Here is a 22377-nt window from a genome sequence, read left to right as displayed (position 1 = left end):
GGAAACACCCGGTCGGGTGTTTTGCCCGAAATGTGACTTTTTGACCAAGACTTGTTTTGTTTTGCTTCTTTTTAACTCCTAGTATAAATACTCTTGCTAGGGTTCTTTTCAATCAGTTTTTGAATGTTGTAAGAGCACAAGCCTCTATTTAAGAACTCACTTTCATCTTCATTGAAGATTTATCAAAATCCCTTGTGGTTGCATTCGATCTATTGCCGGGCTTAGATTGTTTGTTAAGGTATGCTCATTAGTTCTTGTGTTGCTAGTTTGTGGAGCCATTAGGTGTTTGTATGTGAAAGTACCTTTGGGATTTCTTTCTTGTTCTTCACCTAAGTCATAACACTAATCCATCCCTTATCCTTTTATCCTTTTTTCTTTGTTCCATTTCTTGGTTTATCTTGTTTATTTGTTGGGTTTATTTACAAGAGCAAGTCCGGGGCAAATTCATGAGTCTTCAATCTAGAAGATTCACATTAATCCTTCCATGGGCACCGCTCCATGTACTTGCAAGGAAAGCCACTAAGTTTGTAGTTGCCGCAGTGCTTGCAGAAGTCACTCGGCCTATTGCTTGTGACACCGTGAAATTGTTAGAAAATTGTCAAAAAAAAAGAAGAGATATTTCAAATCCTATCCATGGGCTTTAGCTATAAATTGAGATATGTGTTCTTGGGTATGTCAATTTGATTGTCCGAAAGTTGTAGGCCGAAATTACATCAATTGTTGGGTCTATTGTTGTTGGGTGAAATCGTGCACACAAAGTGTTTGTTAATTTGTCACATTGGCCTAGCACCTTACTTTCACATATCTTTTGGCTTCTAGAACTAGTAATTACTTGTCTAGTTGCATATCTTGTTTGTTGAAATTGTGCTACCCTTGTGGATTAACATCTTGAGAGCAAGTGAGGGAGAGTATCCTAGCCACCAAATTTCTAAGCCTCCGAGTGACATTGGGTGTGGGTTTGGGGAATAGGGATTTACATTATGGGAAGTGAGCTCCTCACTAAATTCTCCATTCTCGGGTGTGTGCGTTGTTTATGTTACTAACAAAAGGGACGTGTCCCTAGTCCTTTTTATTTTTTCTTTGTAGGTACCCAAAAATGCCACCACATACGAGGAATTCTAGGCACAATTCGCCTAGAAAGGAGGATGGGGACGACATCGCGTCCACATCCGACGACACCCTCAAAGAGATGTTGTCCTCAATCATGAAGGAGATGCGCGATGCGCGGGGAATCATGAATTCTATGCTTGGAGGATTTACGGCGTATCATGAGGATATAAGCCACCTTAGAGATAGAGTTAGACAAAACCATTCCATGGCACCTAGTGACCGAGAGAGACATGGTAGGAGTGGCTACAAGTCAAGGTACCATGATGATGGACTTGATAAAGGGAGTAGAAGAGAATAAGCTCCAAAGTTCCATGGAGAGTCTCACTCTAGGTGGATGAGGGATCTTGATCGTCATAAGGTGCATGAGTGGTTAATGGAGGAGGGAGTCTCAAGTAACGCAAGGATGAGCTCAAGCCCTCGACATGGTGGTGGAGACACAAGCCGAAGAAGCATCCCACCAAAGAAGGTGGACCTATCTCATCCTAGCTATCACACGAAGGTTTCGTCGTGGTTCTCATCCAACTTCACTTCTTCAAAGAGCTTGATTCAAAATAAGTGTGGCGATGTTAACCACATTGTTAAAGAGCATGTCAAGCATAGGGTGGATTTTGTTACCGGTGATGATGAAGAAGAGTCCTCCACAGCCATACATGAAGAAGACGCACGCCCAACTTTTAATGATGGCGTGTCTAGCATAGTAGAAGCCGAAAACGAGTGTGAGCCATTAAAAGCCCTTCAAGTCTTGAGCATGAAAATGAAGCCAATCGATATTGCAAAAGTAAATGAGCCTTTAAGGAATGATCAAGAGAGAGAAGAAAATATAGAGTGTGAGAAAAGGCAAAAATTGGAGATGCAAAAGCCAAGAGAGAGTGGTGGGGGTGAGTGTCAATCAATGCTTTTAAGAGAGAAAAACCACAAGCATGTGAGGAAAAAAAGGTTGCTTGTTAGACTCTAAGATCACCCATGGGAGGGCTCTAAATCACCCTATCATTTTTGCCCTTGGTGAGAAGAGCGACACTTATTGCACTAACTCTTTTAACATGTTTTTTCTCTTTGATGGCTTTTTGAAACATGAATTAGAAGGATTGGAATGTGAACCTCGAGTTGTGGATGTACCGAGTAACTTCTTAGCGGTTATAAGCTCATGGAAGAAATGTCAAGATAAATCACTCATTGCCCAAGGTTCAAGTACACTATCCTTGCTTTCTTGTGATGTTTCTTTGAAGTGCTTAGATAAGATTGATGTGTTGGACAATAATTTTCTTTGGAAAATTGCTTTGAACCATGTTGAGTCTATCTTGTACTTAAAGCGTGATTTTGTAAATTCAAGAGTTACACATGTGAATAAGATTGATTTTGCAAAGCCGACTTGTGATGATAGCTTTGTCATTTGTGATTCGTCGCATCACGAGCTTGAATCTTTGAATGCTAAGTTCATCTTTGCATCATATGTTGATCCCTTCTTGAGAAATCCAAGCATTGATAAGCATGTTGTTTCGATTGTGGATTCTAACTTGAAAGATGAAATGGCTTCCTTGTATACTAAGATGTCTAAGTCGTCCCTTGTTCGTAATTTTAGGTTTCATAAATATGTGGATGAGAATAGTAGGACCAAGAGAATTGAAATTGTTGATGACTTTAGATCTTGGTATTTGCTATATTTTTATTGCAAAATGGTTAGACCTTTCAATGGGATCGGGATGTTCTATGGTCGTTTTGTGAAGGACTTTTCCACTCACATGTCTTTTGTGGGTTATGTTGTGATTAAAGTCATAATAATGCATTGTTCTCATGTGTGTGCTCATGTCTTGAAATTGTTAGAGCAATTGCCAGGGACTTATTTCGATAAGTTCCTTATGTTGATTGATGTTATGTTTTACAAGATTCATGTGGTGTTTTACAAGGTTCACATGTCTTGTGTTGAGCATACCCTACATGATATGTGCAATAGTTTTTCTTCACATTCTTTTCATAATAATGATCACTTCTTCAAAGTGTTGGAGTTATTAAGTGGACATCATGTTGACAACCTTGATTCTTTACTTGGTATGATTTCTTGTAAGATTCAAGAAAATGATCTTAAGATGGAGGTGTCATTTGTTCTCATTGCCAAATTTGATTTTGAATGTGATGGATGGTTCGTTGATTATGATTGTGAGAACCATCTCCTTGTTAGTGAAATGTCTTTTTGGTTCCGAAGTGAAATCAACCTCTTGCACGATACTATGATATTTGATTTGGACTCGCTCGATTTTGTAGGTGAACTTGATCGGGATTTGAGGACAAATCCTTTAAAAGAAGGAGGGGATGATGTGAATCCGGGTGTCCTAGAGAATAATCGAAGAACAGGATTTGAGGACAAATCCTTTCACAAAGAAGGAGAGGATGATGTGAATCCGGGTATTCACAATCATAGGATGCAACGACATCGAGGGCCATGGGTTGATTGGGGTCCGAAAAGAAGGTGCAGATATGGCAAGGAGCCAAGCCGGATTCGAAGGTCTGACTCAAATCAGAATTTGCCTATCAAAATGATGTCCAAATGCTGTTCTAAGACCACCATTATCTTCATCGTCAAAAGAGCTTCGCGTGAGTACCTTACACGCCTCAATCGGAGCTCGAATGAGGAAGTTATGATCGTTTTAAGAAAGCCGCGCAATGCAGAAAGAAACACGCGGGCGGGTGTTTTGCCAACCCCAAAACACCCGGTCGGGTTTTTTTGCCGAAAAATCAGTTTTTGTCCAGAGACTTCACCCGGTCGGGTGAAATGAGCCGTGGGAAACACCCGGTCGGGTGTTTTGCCCGAAATGTGACTTTTTGACCAAGACTTGTTTTGTTTTGCTTCTTTTTAACTCCTAGTATAAATACTCTTGCTAGGGTTCTTTTCAATCAGTTTTTGAATGTTGTAAGAGCACAAGCCTCTATTTAAGAACTCACTTTCATCTTCATTGAAGATTTATCAAAATCCCTTGTGGTTGCATTCGATCTATTACCGGGCTTAGATTGTTTGTTAAGGTATGCTCACTAGTTCTTGTGTTGCTAGTTTGTGGAGCCATTAGGTGTTTGTATGTGAAAGTACCTTTGGGATTTCTTTCTTGTTCTTCACCTAAGTCATAACACTAATCCATCCCTTATCCTTTTATCCCTTTTTCTTTGTTTCATTTCTTGGTTTATCTTGTTTATTTGTTGGGTTTATTTACAAGAGCAAGTCCGGGGCAAATTCATGAGCCTTCAATCTAGAAGATTCACATTAATCCTTCCATGGGCACCGCTCCATGTACTTGCAAGGAAAGCCACTAAGTTTGTAGTTGCCGCAGTGCTTGCAGAAGTCACTCGGCCTATTGCTTGTGACACCGTGCACTTCCCTCCAGTGTCTGGTTATGGGAAGTCGGCTGTCCCTTCGGAATCTCGGACAATCTATGTGATTGCAAGGGAAATTCCCTTGCTTCACTTTTTTCTTCATCGGTTTTTCCTTTGCCGAAACCACCGAAAAGCCAGCATTTGGAGCACCTAGCAAACCTACAAAAAAACAAGAAGAACAGTTAGATTTCTAATTTTCGTAAACAAAATAAAGAAATAAGAGGCGTTTCTTCTACCCAGACGCAACATCTTAACTTGAGAAATATAAAAAAAAAATGCTACACCATTCATTTATACTACATCAAAAAGTAATTTCTTACTCAAAATATACCATGCAGATCAAAAAAAAAAAAAAAAAAGGTATACGTTTTTTAAGGAAATTTGAGAGCGAGTTGGGGAAGAAGATACAGGTGAGAGGGGAGAGAGGGGAGAGAGGGGAGAGAGGAGAGAGGTGAGGGGGAAGCACGCCGCATTTATATTATGCAGAGCATGCGCCTGTATTTATGCATTTGGATAGTACTAGTATTTAATTACTCCCTCCGTCCCGGCTAAGATGAGACATTGCTTAGCCGGCACGGGATTTTAGGAGTTATTGGTTAAAGTGTTTAATTGGAGAGAGAGAAGGTTGATGTAGGTATTAAAGTAGAAAGATGAATATTTTAATAAGAGTGAGAAAAAGTGGTTGAGTGTATTAATTGGAGAGAGAAAGTTACCAAAAAAGGAAATGTGTCATCTTAGTTGGGACAAACTAAAAAGGAAAACGTGTCATCTTAAGCGGGACGGAGGGAGTAGTTGGGTAGAGGATCGCTGTGGAATGGATTCGACGCATTTGAATAGTACGGAGTAGTAGTTAGTGATAAAAAAAAATTTGAATGCAGAAAATTGAATAGTAATGGTAAGTTCTATTTTTAAAGCTGACACAAATGCTTTGCATAGTAGTTGTTGGAGAATCGTTGCAATCGGAACACTAATTGAATAAACGCGAAAGAAAGAAGATGAACACACAATTGAGAGAAGAATGGAATTCTTCCTTGTTTCAAGTCTGATCAGAGTTCTGCAGAGGTCAGTGAGCTAATGGGTGATGGTCTTGAGGTGGAGCCTGATGGGGCTGATTCAGATGAAGATGTAGCTGCTGATGGAACCATGCATAGTCCTGATATTGTTTCAGAGCAACAAAGTGAGGATCTGACTGACTATTTGCTGGCTAGAGATAGAACAAGAAGAGTTGGGAGAAAGTTGCCTGCAAGATATGCACATTCTGAGATGCTATCTTTTGCTTTAAATGTGGCTGAGCAGATAGAGTATGTAGAGCCAGCTACATACTCGGAGGCTGTTGGTGGACCAGAGAAGGAACAATGGGTTAGAGCAATGAAAGAGGAGTTTGATTCTCTCATCAGAAACAAGACTTGGATATTAGTAGACAAGGTAATGATGAGAAGAGTCATCAGCTGTAAGTGGGTATACAAAAAGAAAATTGAGATGGCTGATCAAGAGCAGATAAGATTTAAAGCTCGATTAGTTGCTCGTGGCTTCACTCAAGAGGAGGGGGTGGATTTTAATGAGGTATTTTCCCCAGTTGTGAAGCATACATCCATAAGGATGCTTCTAGCTCTGGTTGCACAGAGAAACTGGTTTCTGGAACAACTTGATGTCAAAACGGCTTTTCTGAATGGAGAGTTTGAAGAAACTATATACATGGCTCAGCCCAAAGGGTTTGAAGTTCCAGGGTCAGAGGATAAAGTTTGTTTGCTCAAGAAGAGCATATATGGTCTGAAGCAAAGCTCAAGACAATGGTATAAGAAGTTTGGAGAGAGCATGAGTAGACATGGTTTTGTAAAATCAAGATATGATAACTGTGTGTATGTTAGGAGAAAAAGAGGCTCAGCTGATGTGTATCTGCTGCTGTACGTAGATGACATGTTGGTGGCTGGACCTGACTTTGGTGAAATCAAAGAGGTTAAAGAGCAGTTGAAGGCTGATTTTGAGATGAAGGATCTAGGTGAGGCTAGAAGGATATTGGGGATGGATATAATCAGGGACAAGAAGAATGGAAAATTGTGGTTATTTCAATCTGATTACATCAACAAAATCTTGAAGAAGTTCAACATTAATAACATGAAGCCTACTGGAACACCTTTAGCCCAACATTTCAAGTTGTCTTGTGATCAAAGGCCAAAGTCAGAAGAGGAAAGGTTGGAAATGAGCTTGATTCCATACTCTAACATTGTAGGAAGCATCATGTACATGATGATATGTACAAGGCCAGATTTGGCTTATGCTATCAGTGCCACTAGTAGGTACATGACAGATCATGGGAGAGAGCACTGGAGTGCTTTGAAATGGACTCTTAGATACTTGAAGGGAGCTGGTAATCTGGGGATCTTGTATGAGCATAAGTCAGGAAGAGAAGGGGATGCTTTGCTAGGTTTTTGTGATTCAGATTATGCCACAAATCTGGACACAAGAAGGTCTCAAACAGGATATGTCTTCACACTGTATGGTTCTGCTATTTGCTGGAAGTCTGGGCTTTAAGATGTGGTTGCTCTGTCCACCACCGAGGCAGAATACATGGCCTTAACCTCAGCTGTGAAAGAAAGTAAGTGGCTGAAAGGTTTGGCATCAGATTTTGGGATCAGTCAACAAGCTATAACAGTTCACTGTGACAATAATGGTGCCATTTGTCTTGCTAAGCACCAGATGTTTCATGAGAGATGCAAACATATAGATGTGAGGCTCCATTTTATAAGAGATGAGGTGGAGAGTGGGCAGGTGAAGGTGGAGAAGATAGATACTGCACACAATCCATCTGATATGCTTACTAAGCCTTTGAACAAAGGCAAGTTCGACTATTGTTTAAAGCTTTTAAACTTGGTCTTAGTCCCGGTTGCTGGTGGTGCTGAATGATGAATTCAAGGTGGAGAATTGTTAATGGGTGAATTAATAATCAGCCCAAGTTCAAAGCCCAAATCAGGAGCCCAAAGTCAGCTAAAGTTGTTGTAACAAAAATAGTCGTTGGAAGCCTTTTCTATCTGTTTTCTCTTTTTCTTGTTTTTCCCTTTTCTGTTAGTTAGGGCTCATGTGGGTTAGCTCGTTTTAATAGAGAGAAAAAACCGAGATTGATAGAGTGTCTCTGGTAGATTGTAATACAGAAATACACATTCAATTCAAGAATTCCATTCTTCTCAAAAAAAAAAAAAAAAAAAAAAAAAAGCTTGAGATGTAGTGCTGAAATATAAATGAGCATAACTCCAAAACAATATGTAAAGCACAACCTGCACGACTTGAGCCCATTGTTCATCGTCGATATCTATTTTGTAGTTACCATCGTTATTGAAACCAACGCCACTGCGATCAAGTATCTGCATTAGCGAGTAGTAGTTCTTCTTCCAAGCACTGATCTTGAACTTTATGTGAGGGTGAACACATATGTCGGTCTTTGGGAATTCACGCTTAATTGCCTCCTTTGCTCGGGTTAAATATCCTGCACGGAAGCCATTGTCGGATTTCCATCCGGCTGCCGTCAGCTCCTTCATAGTTTCCAAAAGGATCTCCTCCTCACGTTGTGTCCAGACACGCCTTGACCTATCTACTAAAGACCCTCTGCCCGCGGGAACATCAGGGTCAACTACAAAAATACAAATTCTTATTGTCAATTGTTAAGGCAGTGTAAAACTACTCCAAGAAGAATGAATGAACTTTACTAGAGAGATTACCAGCTGCCAATGGATTCTCGTTGGTTTCATTTCCGCTCAATTGTTGGGATCCCATAGGAACAACCTTCACAAACTGATAAATATTAGTGTTATTCCAACAACTACCACAAAAGCCCATTGAATCAACTACTCTGTAATCATGAAATTGTTATCCAGAAATTATGTGGTCAATTTTGCCCAACAAAAAATGACGAACCCATTGAAATAATGAATCCCTAATCAACAAACTGTTATCCAACGTTCGCACAACCAAAAAATGACGAAGGGACCAACACAAATTAAATGTCAAACAACAACTACCTTATAAATTGAAGCTTGTTCGTGTTTGACAAATTCAGATATTCACACACACAATATTGTCGAAGGAATTTCCACTGTAAAAAACTACTACAAATCTTGTTAAGGTTTTTCATTCAGTTTTCGGATCTGGTCGCTAGTTGCAGAGAAATAGATGATAGGCAAACCTACCACAGATAGCAGAAATCGATGACCAGCTCGGCTTTAACTTCGGTGGAAGATCTTCCTCCTGCGGGGAATCGTCGCAGGCTGCAGCGTGGATGGAAGAATGATAATTTTTGGTTCAACTTATCAATTTGAGCAAAAGCGAAAAGGGGAGGCGCGAAATCAAAATTTGGGGCGCGGCAAATAGGTTTTATGAGGGTAATTCTGGATTTATAATTAATTTGTGAGGTTATTTTTGGGAATGTATATTTGTATCACACATTTGAGTGTGCCATACCAAACACAAGAATTACTAACATCAGCTTCGTACATTGACAAACAAACAACAATAGGTGATAACTATATAATTTAGAAAACACAAATATAGTGTTTACAATATGCTAACACATGTTAGACCAACATGTCAAACAAACGAGCCCTTAATATTAACGATTTTCAAGTTCTCTGTTAATATTACTCCACTAATAATTTAAGTACTTCTAATACTATCTTCATTTATTGAAAACTGACTAAAAAAAGGTAAAAGCTTATACTCAAAACAAGTCCAATAATTGACTTGACTGACGAAATTAATTACTATCCTTCAATTTCTGTACTAATATAATTATTAATTACACTACTTTAAAATCAAGGGATATCGTAACCCGGAACATGGGTTTGATAACGTTGGGGAGGGTCCCAACGAGAGGTCGGCCGTTCAAATTGTTGAAAGTGGATAGTAGTAGCATCTAGAGACATTTACGAGTCATTCAAATAATTTTTTATGTCAAATTGAAAATGAAGTTCTGTGATAAGTCCAAGTCTAGGTAGTGGCAGTCTTTTTTACTCATCTTTTATGTCAACTTTGACTTGTATCGTGGTAGGTAATGATACGAAATTTAAATAGACGTTATTTTGTATATTAAGTGAGAGAAAAATAAGGAAATATAACAAATTTGTGTGTGAAAATTAAAAATGAAAGTGTGACATCTTATGTGATTAGAAGAAATACTTTTACTTACTTACATTTCTATAAAGTATTTAGGATACAAATTAATCATCCACCATTACATTGTTTTATTATAAATAAGTAGAAATTTAAAGATCATGTAAACTCAAGTTTGAATCCTTTGGCATTATGTTTTGTATTATTAGGCTAACACACGCACACTATCATTTCATTATTTAATTTGGTCGAATATGAATGCTTTAACCTTACGTTTAAACCACATTACCACTAGACCTACCTACCACACTTTCATTTTATTTAATTGATTTGAGCGTACGTGGTATTTAGGTATAAATTCATATTTAAGGAAGATGTAAAAATAAAATATAAGGAAGAGTGTTGTAGTTTTAGATTATTTATTTGGTTAAAAAACTTTGTACTCTCAATTTAGAGTTAAAAAACACAATATGTCATGAACAAAAGCAATTTAGATATTTATATTTTATTCATCAATCTCATAAGAAGTAAACATACTTCAATATTTCTCTACTTATAGATAAAAAAGAATACATGATGTATCATCGTTCAAAAATATGATTCTCACCTTAAATAATAAATTCATAAATCATCATATTATTTCTTATCTTGATTTTATAGGGATAAAAAGTAAACATATTTCAATCAACACACGGTAGTTTGGAGTTATATTTCTCCACCTAATGACGACTTCTGAAAAAGAATGACAATGGGAGAGTCTTCGTGATTATATTTTATTCTCTATTTCAAATTTGTGGAAAAAATTGAATGGAAAAATTTGCTACAAAGCAAAAGGTTGAATATTATCGAAACACTTAAAATTTTTGTCTAATTTGCAATAAAATCCTCTAAATTTAAAATGCATACACAACGTTTTTCATGTCAATCTCCTTCGACCATTTGTAGAAGGAACTTCCCCTCCGAGCGTCACAACACTGCCGCGAGAGGCGATGGCTAGTCCGGTCCGAGCCACAGCTAGCCGAAGGGAATAATGTAACTATTGTACTGGCCTGATAGCGCCGAAGATAAGAGCACTTGGAACCAGCTGAGGCCTGAGAGCATACCGAGTCATTTTCCAAATGTTCGCCTTGAGGACAAGGCTGTTGCTAACCCGGGAGGAGTTGATACCGAAGCGATAGGGATCGCCCGCAATGCGCCGTCGAACTCAGAACGGCCACCGAGAAAGCGTGGCCCCCCAAAGAGATGTCGTGATTTTCAAAAAGTTTGGTTTTTTCCACAAATTTTGAAATTGGCAAATAATATCACAAACTTTACATCAGGTTTTTTATTTCCCCCAATGAAAAAATTCCAGCTATATTAATAGACCGAAGACAATTTTGGAGGGTATGCTTCAAGAAAAACTATCTTCAAAGATTGAAAAACTTGAAGCTTTCGAAGTTGTTGTCGAGAAATTATGAAAAAAAAATACGTATCATAATATTATTTGCTAGAATTTTTTCGTTGGTGGGAAATAACAAACTCGGGGTAAAGTTCGTGATATTATTTGTCAATTTTAAAGTTCGTGGGGAAAACTAACTTTTTCGAAAGTTCCATATTATTGTGTGCTAGATCCCTTTATTCTTTTATGTATTTTATTTCCTTTTGAGTCTAACACAATTAAAGCCCCTTTCTGAGTTTTCTTAACAGTTCTTTGTCGGATCGTATTACGAGTCGAACCGCCTAGTCATATAAATACTTCTAATTCAATTATTACACAATATTCAATAAGAAAGAATTAGAATTGATATCTTCTTCGCTTTTACTTTCATCGCAAGTTTCGTAAACCTAACCTTAAAATACTCAAAACCGTCGCTCATGTTCCTCCTTGGCCGACCCTTCACCGGTTATTGTCCTCCTTGGCCAACCCTTCACTGGTCATCATCCAGGAATATTTTGGACTGAATATATCTTGGGGTATTAGCGGGTGATCCACTCTGATATCATGTTAGGAGTTCGTGAGGTTTAACTTAAAACCAATGACATGTGGATTTACTAAATACAATAATGTTAGATAACTTGTTTGTTTCATTTACAAATAGATTCGAGGCAGACTCAATAATAGCTAATGAATAATACTCTGGCTGATTCACACCCTTGTAAATTATCCTAGCATTAAAATGATTAGCATGATAAGAGCAAGGAAATAAAAAGGTATATGCACAACGTCTATATATACATTCCTAACCTTCCTTGCCATAACACAACAAAGATGAGCATTGCAACTCTATCTTTCTTCCTAATTTTCTTCCCTATTACTTTCAAACTATGCAAATGCAACTCTATTTTGTGCCCACAAATTGAAAAACAGTCCCTCCTAAGTTTCAAGCGCTCCTTGCAAGATCCCTACCATCAACTCTCTTCATGGGATGATGATAACGATGTCAACTGTTGCAAATGGAAAGGTGTAGTTTGCAACAACTCAACTGGCCATGTTCACCAACTCAATCTCCGCAGTTTGAGTTTGAGAGGCCAAATCAATTCATCTTTGCTCAATCTCAAACACTTGACTCATCTTGACTTGAGTCTCAACAACTTCAAACAAACAAACCCTTCCTTTTTTGGATCATTCACACAGCTCGAGCTTTTCAACCTCTCTTTTGCTGGATTTTATGGTGTGATTCCCCATACCATCGGAAACCTTTCATACCTACACACTCTAGATATGGCCGGATTTCCAAACATCGTGCCTGCTGGTTACAACAACTACAATATCGTGCCTGCTGGTCACAACAACTACTATCACAGCAAAGATTTTGGTGGTTATCCAGACATGGAATTTGCTGCTCATGTAAGCTTTCTGAACCTTCTACGAGTTGATAATCTCGAATGATTATCGCGGCTTTCTGGACTCGAGCATCTCAATATGAACTTTGTGAACCTCAGCAGAGCTACAGATTGGGTGCAGGTGATCAATACACTCCCTTCTTTGCAACAGCTTCATTTTCAAAATTGCAGTCTTGGTTACATATCTTCTCTGAGTTATATCAACATCACTTCATTAACTCTTCTCGATCTCTCATCCAACAACTTCCATTCCATCGAGGTCCCAAAATGGATATTTGGGTATCACAATCTTCATTTTCTTGATCTAAGGAACAACTCTTTCATAGGTCCAATTCCTGCTAACAGTAATGCCACCAAGTATATTGATCTCTCTTTCAATTTTTTAAACTCCACAGTTCCAAGTTGGCTCTATTCTTGTATAGATTTGGAGTCTGTTGTTTTGGATTTCAACTTCCTTACTGGTGCAGTTCCAGCAGGATTTAATAACTTGTGCAGAACAAGAAGGTTGTCCTTATCCAACAATAATTTCCAAGGAAATATATCTGATTTATTTGGAAATATGTCGAAGTGCTTCTTGGAGGCATTGGAAGTCCTAGATTTAAGGTTTAATCAAATCTCTGGTCAGTTGATAGATCAACTAGGAGAGTTTAAGAGACTTGAATATCTTAATCTCAACAAGAATTTATTAACTGGTCCAATTCCAGCCAGCATGGGAAAGTTGTCATCTTTGAAAGTTTTGGGCTTAGGTTATAACAAACTAACACAAAACCTTCCTCATGGTTTGGGCCAACTTTGTAATCTTAAAGGATTTTATATCTTTGATAACAAGCTTGAAGGAGTAGTGACTGAAACTCTCTTTGCAAATCTCACTAAACTCGAGATTTTCTCAGCTTCTAACAATCAGTTGAGTTTGAATGTAAGCAAAAGTTGGATTCCCCCCTTCCAACTTATTGTTCTTGGACTAGGATCATGGAGCTTAGGCTCTGGCTCCAAGATTCCTTCATGGCTTGAGAAGCAGAAGAATCTCTCGAAGTATCTGGATCTGGCTGGTACTGGAATCTCAGGTAGTATTCCAAGCTGGTTTTGGGATACTCAGACCTTGAATCTCTCCCATAACCATCTTCAAGGAGAGCTCCCAGATCTCAGTGGCGTTGCTCTGTGTATATACTTGAGTTCTAACAAATTCGAAGGCCCATTGCCTCGAGTTGGAGATGCTTTAAAGGAGCTTGATCTGTCCAATAATTCATTCTCCGGAGGCCTAGCCCACTTTCTATGTGATGAGACATATCCAACATATTCGTTGGAGATTCTTCATCTGGGAGAGAATCTATTAAGTGGGGAACTGCCAGATTGTTGGAACAAATGGCCTTCTTTGAGATATCTGAGCCTACGCAATAACCAAATGCATGGAAGCATTCCTACTTCTATTGCATTTCTTGCAAATCTGGAATCTTTGAATCTTCAAAACAATAGGTTCTCTGGGGAGATACCTTTTGCAATGCATAACCGCATTAAGCTGGTGAAGATTGGGCTTGCAGATAACAACCTTGAAGGGAACATACCTGTGTGAATAGGAACAAGCCTAGTCGGGTTGAGGATTCTGATACTGCGCTCGAACAACATGAGTGGTCAGATACCTTCAGAGATATGCCAGCTGAGCTATCTGCAGATATTGGATCTCGCCAACAATAAACTTTCAGGCGTAATACCGAGGTGTATTCATGATTTTACTGCAATGGTTATGAAGAGGAGTTTGTCAGATCTATACACACTGTATGGAAATGAGAAATTATGGTACTCTTACTCCGTTTTCAGTGCGGGAGGGTTCAGAGAGAGCGCGCTGGTAGTGAAAAAAGGCGGTAAACTGGAGTTCGACAACATTCTTCCCTTGGTTACCAGCATCGACCTTTCAGTGAACAGTCTGTCCGGAGAAATCCCAAATGAGTTAACAAGTTTGTCGGAGTTGGGATCCTTAAACTTGTCGGGGAATCAGCTGACCGGTTTGATCCCCAAGAATATTGGAGAAATGAAGCAGTTGGAATCTCTCGATCTATCAAGAAACTCCCTTTATGGTCGAATTCCCAGAAGCCTTGCATCCATATCTGGTTTGGGTTATCTCGACTTGTCTTACAACAACTTAACAGGAAGGATTCCAGAGGGCACGCAGCTCCAAAGCTTCAACGCTTCAAGCTTCGTCGGTAACCATCTCTGCGGCCTGCCATTGACAAGCAACTGCAGTGAAGGAGGAATTAAAGAGATGAATGAGGAAGCTGCAGAGGTTGAGTGGTTTTATGTGCTGCTGTCTTTGGGTTATGCTGTGGGATTTTCAGTGGCTTGCACAGCATTAGTGTTGAAGAAGAGGTGGAGATATGCATATTTTGGATTGATAGAGTGGATGTGGATTAGACTCACAACATCTACATAGGATTACCAATTTATATTATATTTCCTCTACTCGCAAATTCTAGAGTGTAATGTTGTTTTCCTTTTCTCCCAGTTTAGCTGAAACTACTATATCCTTTCTATAGGTATGATTTATAATAGTGAAGTTGTTGGTCACAAATTTTGAGCAAAGAGGTTAAAGAAGAGACTAAAAGTTTGGCTGGACATTTTATCAAACAGGAACTGTCCATAAATTGAAATTACGACGAAAATCAGCAGAATACAAAGCATTCCTTATTCAATTTGAACCTACGATGAAATAAATTTGCAGAATACAAACCTGCAACGACGCATTGCTTCTTCACCGATTAACAATGCATTATCTCTGCACTCTCAAATTACATGGTGTAATGTTGTTTTCTTTTTCTCCTAGTTTAGCAACCTTGCATCAACTTTCCATATTTATTGTCGATAACAAATTCTGAGCAAATAAAGAATGAAAAGAGCAAAAGTTTGGTTGGGGCATTTTATCAAACAGGAACTCTCCATAATTTTAACTGATGACGAAATAATAGGCCTTATGCATTTACAAATTTTACTAACTGGGTAGTTATAAAATGGGGATTGTGTATAAAATTAATTATATGAATTCATAAAAGAAAGCAAAGATATAAGGCCAGGCCCATTGGGCTCAGTCGCATGCACATATTGGGCCAATCGGCCCACAAGGCTTCTTTGCTAAGACACAAATTCAATGATTTAAGTAAAAATTGAGATTTAAATTTAAAGTCCAACATTGAACTCTACAAATTAGTGAGTTGTGATTTTATGATTTGTATTAAAAGCCATGAAATAAGATTTTATGATTGTCAATTGGTACAATTTAGATAAGCATTACTCCCTCCGTCCGCCATTAGGAGTCTCATTCATGGGCGGCACGAGTTTTAAGAAATGTTAAGAAAAGTGAGTGGAAAAAAGTTAGTGGAATATGGGTCCCACTTGTATATATTAGTTTTAAATGAAATGTGAGTGAAATGAGTTAGTGGAAGGTGAGACCCTATTACCATTTATGGTAAAAGTGAACCGGGACTCCTATTCGCGGAAAAACGGGACTCCCATTCGCAGACGGAGGGAGTACAAAATAAATCTGGTACTCAAATCCGAAATTGTTATAAAGTGATTTTACAGAACTTTTACGGATATTCGGGTTCACTGATTACCAAAGCAGTAAACCAAACAAGCATTCGATAAAACTTGAAATTAATTATTTGTAATTACAACACAAATTTTGAAGATCACACCATCATGAACATAAGATATTTAATCTATACATTAATATGGAGTACATTACAACTCTAAATGTTAGCTATGATAGTATATTTATAATATCTAGAGATATTAAAAACTTTCATAACTTATTAACTCGCAGTACAATATATATCAGTTGACATCACAAACTATATTAGTAATAGACAATTTGTGTTTCAATTGATAAGTTCTCATTTCAAGATAGTTCTAAACTGAATCTCTCTCCTTAGAGATATGTTACGTATGTCTCAGTCTTCCGAAAAAAAAATCCGGACACATTTCATTTTGAAAATTAATTTCTTTGAAAATTATAAGTCAAGGTCGTTTTGTTTTTCTCAAACTACGACTGATTCATATTCTCCTACTAGTTCCTTTCATCTTTCCGACTTTGTTTACTTTTACATAATCAAGAAATATGACATATGGTTCAAAACTCCGGATTTTCTCTAGGACAATAATGTTAATTTTATATCATCTTATAACTATTTGGTTAAAAAACTTTCAAAAGTTAAAGAAAATCATACTCGGAAGAACAAAATATAACAAGGGCAATTTAGATATGGGATATTTGCCTACAAATTAATTAACTTGCCCCAAATTCTTTGTTTTACATCAAATTATTAATTTATTCTGATTTTGCAATTAATCAAGATTTTGGTGCTAACAACACTTAATATATCATAATTTTAAAATATGAAATTATTTAATTTTTTAATACAATATTGTTTCACTGCCAAAAATGTGTAATTTGGTCGGTGTCTGATAATATTACGTGAGTAAGTCGTCAAATTATATCAACATTGAAATCTTGGTTGATAGCAAATTCGATCAAATCAGTAGTTTGATTGCAAAAATCAGAATATCTAGAAACGCATTTTAAGTCCGATATACAAAATCAGAATTTAACAGAAATTTAAGAATATACTTGCAAATTGTCCTTCAGATATTTATATTTCACTTTATTACCAAGACCACCTTTTGTTTAATTGTGGGTGATCAGCCTCACGATCGACATATCAATTGTTATCGGCAAAAGATTTATATACAAAAATTTATAAGAAGAATACAAGAATGTTAGATCTACCAGAAAATAATACAGATCTAAGAACTTACAAAACAGTATACTCCCTCCGTTTGCCAATTTTTGTCTCGATCTTCAATTTTGGGATGTCGCTTATTAATTGTCAGCTAACACACTTTTACTATTTTTAATAATAGACATCATATTCAACTATCTCATTTCACTCTATATTACTCCTATAAAAGTAGAACTCACATTTGATTAACATTTTCTACTCATTTTTCTCTATACTTCTTGAAACTCGTGTTGGGTCAAAGTTGGAAACATAATCGTGGCCATAGGGAGTACAAAAAAGACAAGATAAAAGACGATATCGAATGCTCAAATTTGCACGGCCACAGTTCTCTCGAATCACTCTTTTACCGAACAATCGCATTTGAGAAAGCAAGGAGCGACACAAATCTTCCTCGTGACCACCGAAAACCTTGACCCAGTCACCAACCACCGGGGTAACTTCACAAAGAAGCTCCGAACAACGGACTTAAAGTTCAACTGACAACTCTCACAAAGAAACCCTGAATAACTCTCTCACGCACAGATCAAAAGGCACAGAGACAAAAGTCTCAGCCAGATTATATTCAAGTAGATCTGATCCTCTATCCCTCATAGTTTAGTTCTCACGCTCACGCTCACACGCACACAGTCGGGTGAGGTTGAAGACGACAAGCACCTCAATATGTGCATGAGAGAAACGAAGCGTCGCAGGTCTTACATGAACAAAGTCTATATATATATATATATATATATATATATATATATATATAGGGGTGTGTTAGGGTCCTTACAGCATCTTAGCGTAAAACACAGCACAAATCACAGCCCTTGGATCATTAGATTGGATGGCTGTGATTTGTTACATTATGATACTAAAAATCTACATTATTAGGCGAGGTACATTATTAGACTAGAAATGTATATTGTAAGACTAAAACTGTACATTTCTAAACTAAAATGCTACATTATTAAACTAAAATGCTACATTATTATCCGAGCTACATTATTAGTCTAAAATTCTACATTATTAGATGACACGTGGCATTAATCTAACCATTAGATCATATGATCCAATGGACTGCAAGTGTTTTGAGTTTTACTTATACTTAGCGTTCTGACCTGAATACGTCCCTATATATATATATTCCTAATCATCCTTGCCATAACACTAACAAAGATGGTCAGCTCAAATCCAACCATTGCAACTCTCTCTCTCTTCCTTCTTTTTTTGTCCATAACATGTTTCAAATTATGTAACTCTATTCTCTGCCCACAAATTGATAAACAGTCACTCCTAAGTTTCAAGCACTCCTTGCAAGATCCATACCATCAACTCTCTTCATGGAATGAAGATTATGATGTCAACTGTTGCAAATGGAATGGTGTAGTTTGCAACAACTCAACTGGCCATGTTCACCAACTCCATCTCCGCGGTTTGAGTTTGAGAGGCCAAATCAATTCATCTTTGCTCAATCTCAAACACTTGACTCAACTTGACTTGAGTCTCAACAACTTCAAACAAACAATCCCTTCCTTCTTCGGATCATTCACAAAACTCAAGCTTTTCAACCTCTCTTTTGCTGGATTTCATGGAGTGATTCCCCATACCATCGGGAACCTTTCATATCTACACACTCTAGATATGGCCGGCTTTCCAAACATCGTGCCTGCTGGTCACACAAACTACTATTACAGCAATTATATGGGTGGTTATCCAGACATGGAATTTGCTGCTCATGTAAGCTTTCCAAACCTGTTACAAGTTGATAATCTTGAATGGTTATCGCAGCTTTCTGGACTCGAGCATCTCAATATGAACTTTGTGAACCTCAGCAGAGCTGCAGATTGGGTGCAGGTGATCAACACACTCCCTTCTTTGCAACAGCTTCATTTTCAAAATTGCAGTCTTGGTTACATATCTCCTCTGAGTTATCTCAACATCACTTCCTTAACTTTTCTTGATCTCTCTTCCAACAACTTCCATTCCATTGAAGTAAATGGATATTTGGGCTTCACAATCTTCATTTTCTTGATCTAAGGAACAACTCTTTCATAGGTCCAATTCCAATTAACAGTAATGCCACCAAACTGAAGTATATTGATCTCTCTTTCAATTTTTTAAACTCCACAGTTCCAAGCTGGCTCTATTCTTGTATAGATTTGGAGTTTGTTATTTTGGATTACAATGTCCTAACTGGTGCAGTTCCAGCAGGATTTACTAACCTGTGCAAAACAAGAAGGTTGTCCTTATCCAACAATAATATCCAAGGAAATATATCTGATTTTTTTGGAAATATGTCGGTGTGCTTCTTGGAAACATTGGAAGTCTTAGATTTGCAGTTTAATCGAATCTCTGGCCAGTTGATAGATCAACTAGGAGAGTTCAAGAGTCTTGAATATCTTAATCTCAACAAGAATCTACTAACCGGTCCAATTCCAGCCAGCATGGGAAAGTTGTCATCTTTAAAAGTTTTGACATTAGTTGGTAACAAACTAACACAAAACCTTCCTCATAGTTTGGGCCAACTTTGTAATCTTGAATGGATGGCTATCTTTGATAACAAGCTGGAAGGAGTAGTAACTGAAACTCTCTTCGCAAATCTCACTAAACTCGAGGTTTTCTCAGCTTCTTACAATCAGTTGAGTTTGAATATAAGCCAAAGTTGGATCCCCCCCTTCCAATTTAATGCTCTTGGACTAGGATCATGGAGTTTAGGCTCCGGCTCCCAGATTCCTTCATGGCTTGAGAAGCAGAAGAATCTCTCGAAGTATCTGGATCTGTCTAATACTGGAATCTCAGGTAGTGTTCCAAGCTGGTTCTGGAATACTCAGATCTTGAATCTCTCCCATAACCAGCTCCATGGACAGATCCTTGATGTCCGTGGCGCTGCTCAGTTTATATACTTGAGTTCTAACAAACTCGAAGGCCCATTGCCTCGAGTTAGAGATACTTTGAAGGAGCTGGATCTGTCCGATAATTCATTTTTCGGAGGTATAGCTCACTTTCTATGTGATGAGACGTATCCAACATATTCGTTGGAGATTCTTCACCTGGGAGGGAATCTATTAAGTGGGGAATTGCCAGATTGTTGGAACAAATGGCCTTCTTTGAGATATCTGAGCCTAGGCAATAACCAAATGTATGGAAGCATTCCAACTTCTATTGGGTTTCTTGCTAATCTTGAATCTTTGAATCTTCAAAACAATAGATTCTCCGGGGTGATACCTTTTGCAATGCACAACTGCATTAAGCTGGTGAAGATTGGGTTTGCAGATAACAACCTTGAAGGGAACATACCGGCGTGGATAGGAACAAGTCTAGTCGGCTTGAGGATTCTGATACTGCGCTCGAACAACATGAGTGGTCAGATACCTTCAGAGATATGCCAGCTGAGCTATCTGCAGATATTGGATCTCGCCAACAATAAACTTTCAGGCGTAATACCGAGGTGTATTCAGAATTTCACTGCAATGGCTATGAAGAGGAGGAGTTTGTCAGATCTATTCAAACAGTATGGAAATGAGAAATCATGGTACTCTTACTCCATTTTCAATAAGGGAGGGTTCAGAGAGAGCGCACTGGTAGTGAAAAAGGCGGTAAACTGGAGTTCGACAGCATTCTTCCCTTGGTTACCAGCATTGACCTTTCGACGAACAATCTGTCTGGAGAAATCCCAAATGAGTTAACAAGTTTGTCGGAGTTGGGATCCTTAAACTTGTCAGGCAATCAGCTAACAGGTTTGATCCCCGAGAATATTGGAGAAATGAAGCAGTTGGAATCTCTTGATCTATCAAGAAACTCCCTGTGGGGTCGAATTCCCAGCAGCCTTGCATTCATATCTGGATTGGGTTATCTCGACTTGTCTTACAACAACTTAACAGGAAGGATTCCAGAAGGCACACAGCTCCAAAGCTTCAACGCTTCAAGCTTTGCAGGTAACCATCTTTGTGGCCTGCCATTGACAAGCAACTGCAGTGAAGGAGGAATTAAAGAGATGAATGAGAAAGCTGCAGAGATTGAGTGGTTTTATGTGGTGTTTTCTTTGAGTTATGCAGTGGGATTTTCAGTGGTTTGCACAACATTAGTGTCGAAGAAGGCGTGGAGAGATGCATATTTTGGGTTTCTAGAGAGGATGTGGATAAGACTCACAACATCTACATAGGATTAGCAATGTATTATGCATCTACTCTCAAATTCTATAAGGTAATGTTGTTATCTTTTTCTCCTAGTTTAGTTCAACTTTCCATAGATATGATGCATAATAGCTAAGTTGTTGATCAAAAATTTTGAGCAAAGTGGTTGGGGCATTTTATCAAACAGGAACTGTCCATAACTTTAACTTACGATAGCAATTAGCAGAAAACTAAGCATTCCTAAATCAATGTCTTGATTTATTACTATGCTCATAAACAGTCAAACCTGAAACGACGCATTGATTCTTCACCGCTTGCAGAGAGAAGATGTTGATAAGCCTCCCAACATATAAATAAAATTAACAATTTTGTTTTCTTTTCTCTCAATTTAAGGTAAAACTAGTTTTGGTAGAAAATTTACAATTATAAATTATGAGGTGTTTTAATTATGAGAGGTGCGTTATATTGCTAACTATTTAAATTGCTAACTCTGCTAAGTTATCAACATGGTGACATTAAAATGTCAACACATAAAATCGACACATTATATTAAAGTTCAACAAAATTATGTGTTGACAATTTAATGTTACCGTGTTCACATTTTTAATACACTGTTTTGATGAGTTAGCAAGTTGGCAATGATCACACCCCTTAATTATGATATAATATTATTCTAGGTCTTTTATGAATTTTGGTATAAAATTTAGAAATGATATAATTTGATTTTGTATGATTTTGATGAAAATAACGTTAAAAGAAATTTGAAGACAATCTTTGTTAAATTGTTTATTATTCGATTCATACTCCATTTTGGAAACAATATCTAACTCTATATATGGCCTAAATATTAATTTAAGCATATTCCAAACCTCTATATTATTTTAGGTATAGCAATATTTAATTCAATTTATTCAAATCAGTTCATTATATATAGCCAAATCGATTTACTACATAAATCGCAGCTTTTCACCAAGAATTTTTCTCCCATGGATAATTACGCAACTTTGGTATATTTATTCTCAATTGCTTCTACTATTTGTCTATTTATTGTATATTTTGCTAACTTTCTTGCTATCAAAATTGCA

General features: G+C 37.6%; 3 protein-coding genes and 1 pseudogene across 3 annotated transcripts; all 4 read left to right on the top strand.

Moving 5' to 3' along the window:
- The first annotated feature begins 1444 nt into the window (after window positions 1-1444).
- LOC148933763 (uncharacterized) lies at window positions 1445-4027 on the top strand. The gene is made up of 2 exons (XM_089061410.1): window positions 1445-1988; window positions 2047-4027. Exons 1-2 carry the CDS (start codon window positions 1445-1447, stop codon window positions 3879-3881), a joined length of 2379 nt encoding a protein of 792 aa, XP_088917536.1. The 3' UTR covers window positions 3882-4027.
- An 8445-nt stretch (window positions 4028-12472) lies between these two features.
- Window positions 12473-13963, top strand: LOC125220729 (uncharacterized). Its single transcript, XM_048122876.1, has one exon. It carries the CDS (start codon window positions 12473-12475, stop codon window positions 13961-13963), a length of 1491 nt encoding a protein of 496 aa, XP_047978833.1.
- A 51-nt stretch (window positions 13964-14014) lies between these two features.
- On the top strand, window positions 14015-14818 carry LOC125220731 (receptor-like protein EIX2). The gene has a single exon (XM_048122877.1). The coding sequence runs from the start codon at window positions 14015-14017 to the stop codon at window positions 14816-14818; it is 804 nt and encodes a 267-aa protein (XP_047978834.1).
- Window positions 14819-18148: 3330 nt separating this feature from the next.
- Window positions 18149-21454, top strand: LOC125220266 (receptor-like protein EIX1; annotated as a pseudogene).
- The last annotated feature ends 923 nt before the right edge of the window (window positions 21455-22377 follow it).

The sequence above is a fragment of the Salvia hispanica genome, chromosome 1, assembly GCF_029641045.1.
Source record: "Salvia hispanica isolate PSC_SH4W2 chromosome 1, Shi_PSC_v1, whole genome shotgun sequence".
NCBI classification, from domain to species: Eukaryota; Viridiplantae; Streptophyta; class Magnoliopsida; order Lamiales; family Lamiaceae; genus Salvia; species Salvia hispanica.
Note: the sequence above shows the minus strand (reverse complement) of the source record. Positions and strands in the feature narration are given on the sequence as shown.

What these genes read in the sequence shown, in the direction of transcription:
- LOC125220729 (XM_048122876.1), top strand. Translation starts at nt 12,473, where the DNA reads ATGAACTTTGTGAACCTCAGCAGAGCTACAGATTGGGTGCAGGTGATC.
- LOC148933763 (XM_089061410.1), top strand. Translation starts at nt 1,445, where the DNA reads ATGAGGGATCTTGATCGTCATAAGGTGCATGAGTGGTTAATGGAGGAG. An exon ending in GCCAAGAGAGAGTGGTGGGG is followed by an intron (nt 1,989 to 2,046) that starts GTGAGTGTCAAT and finishes GAGGAAAAAAAG; the next exon opens with GTTGCTTGTTAGACTCTAAG.
- LOC125220731 (XM_048122877.1), top strand. Translation starts at nt 14,015, where the DNA reads ATGAGTGGTCAGATACCTTCAGAGATATGCCAGCTGAGCTATCTGCAG.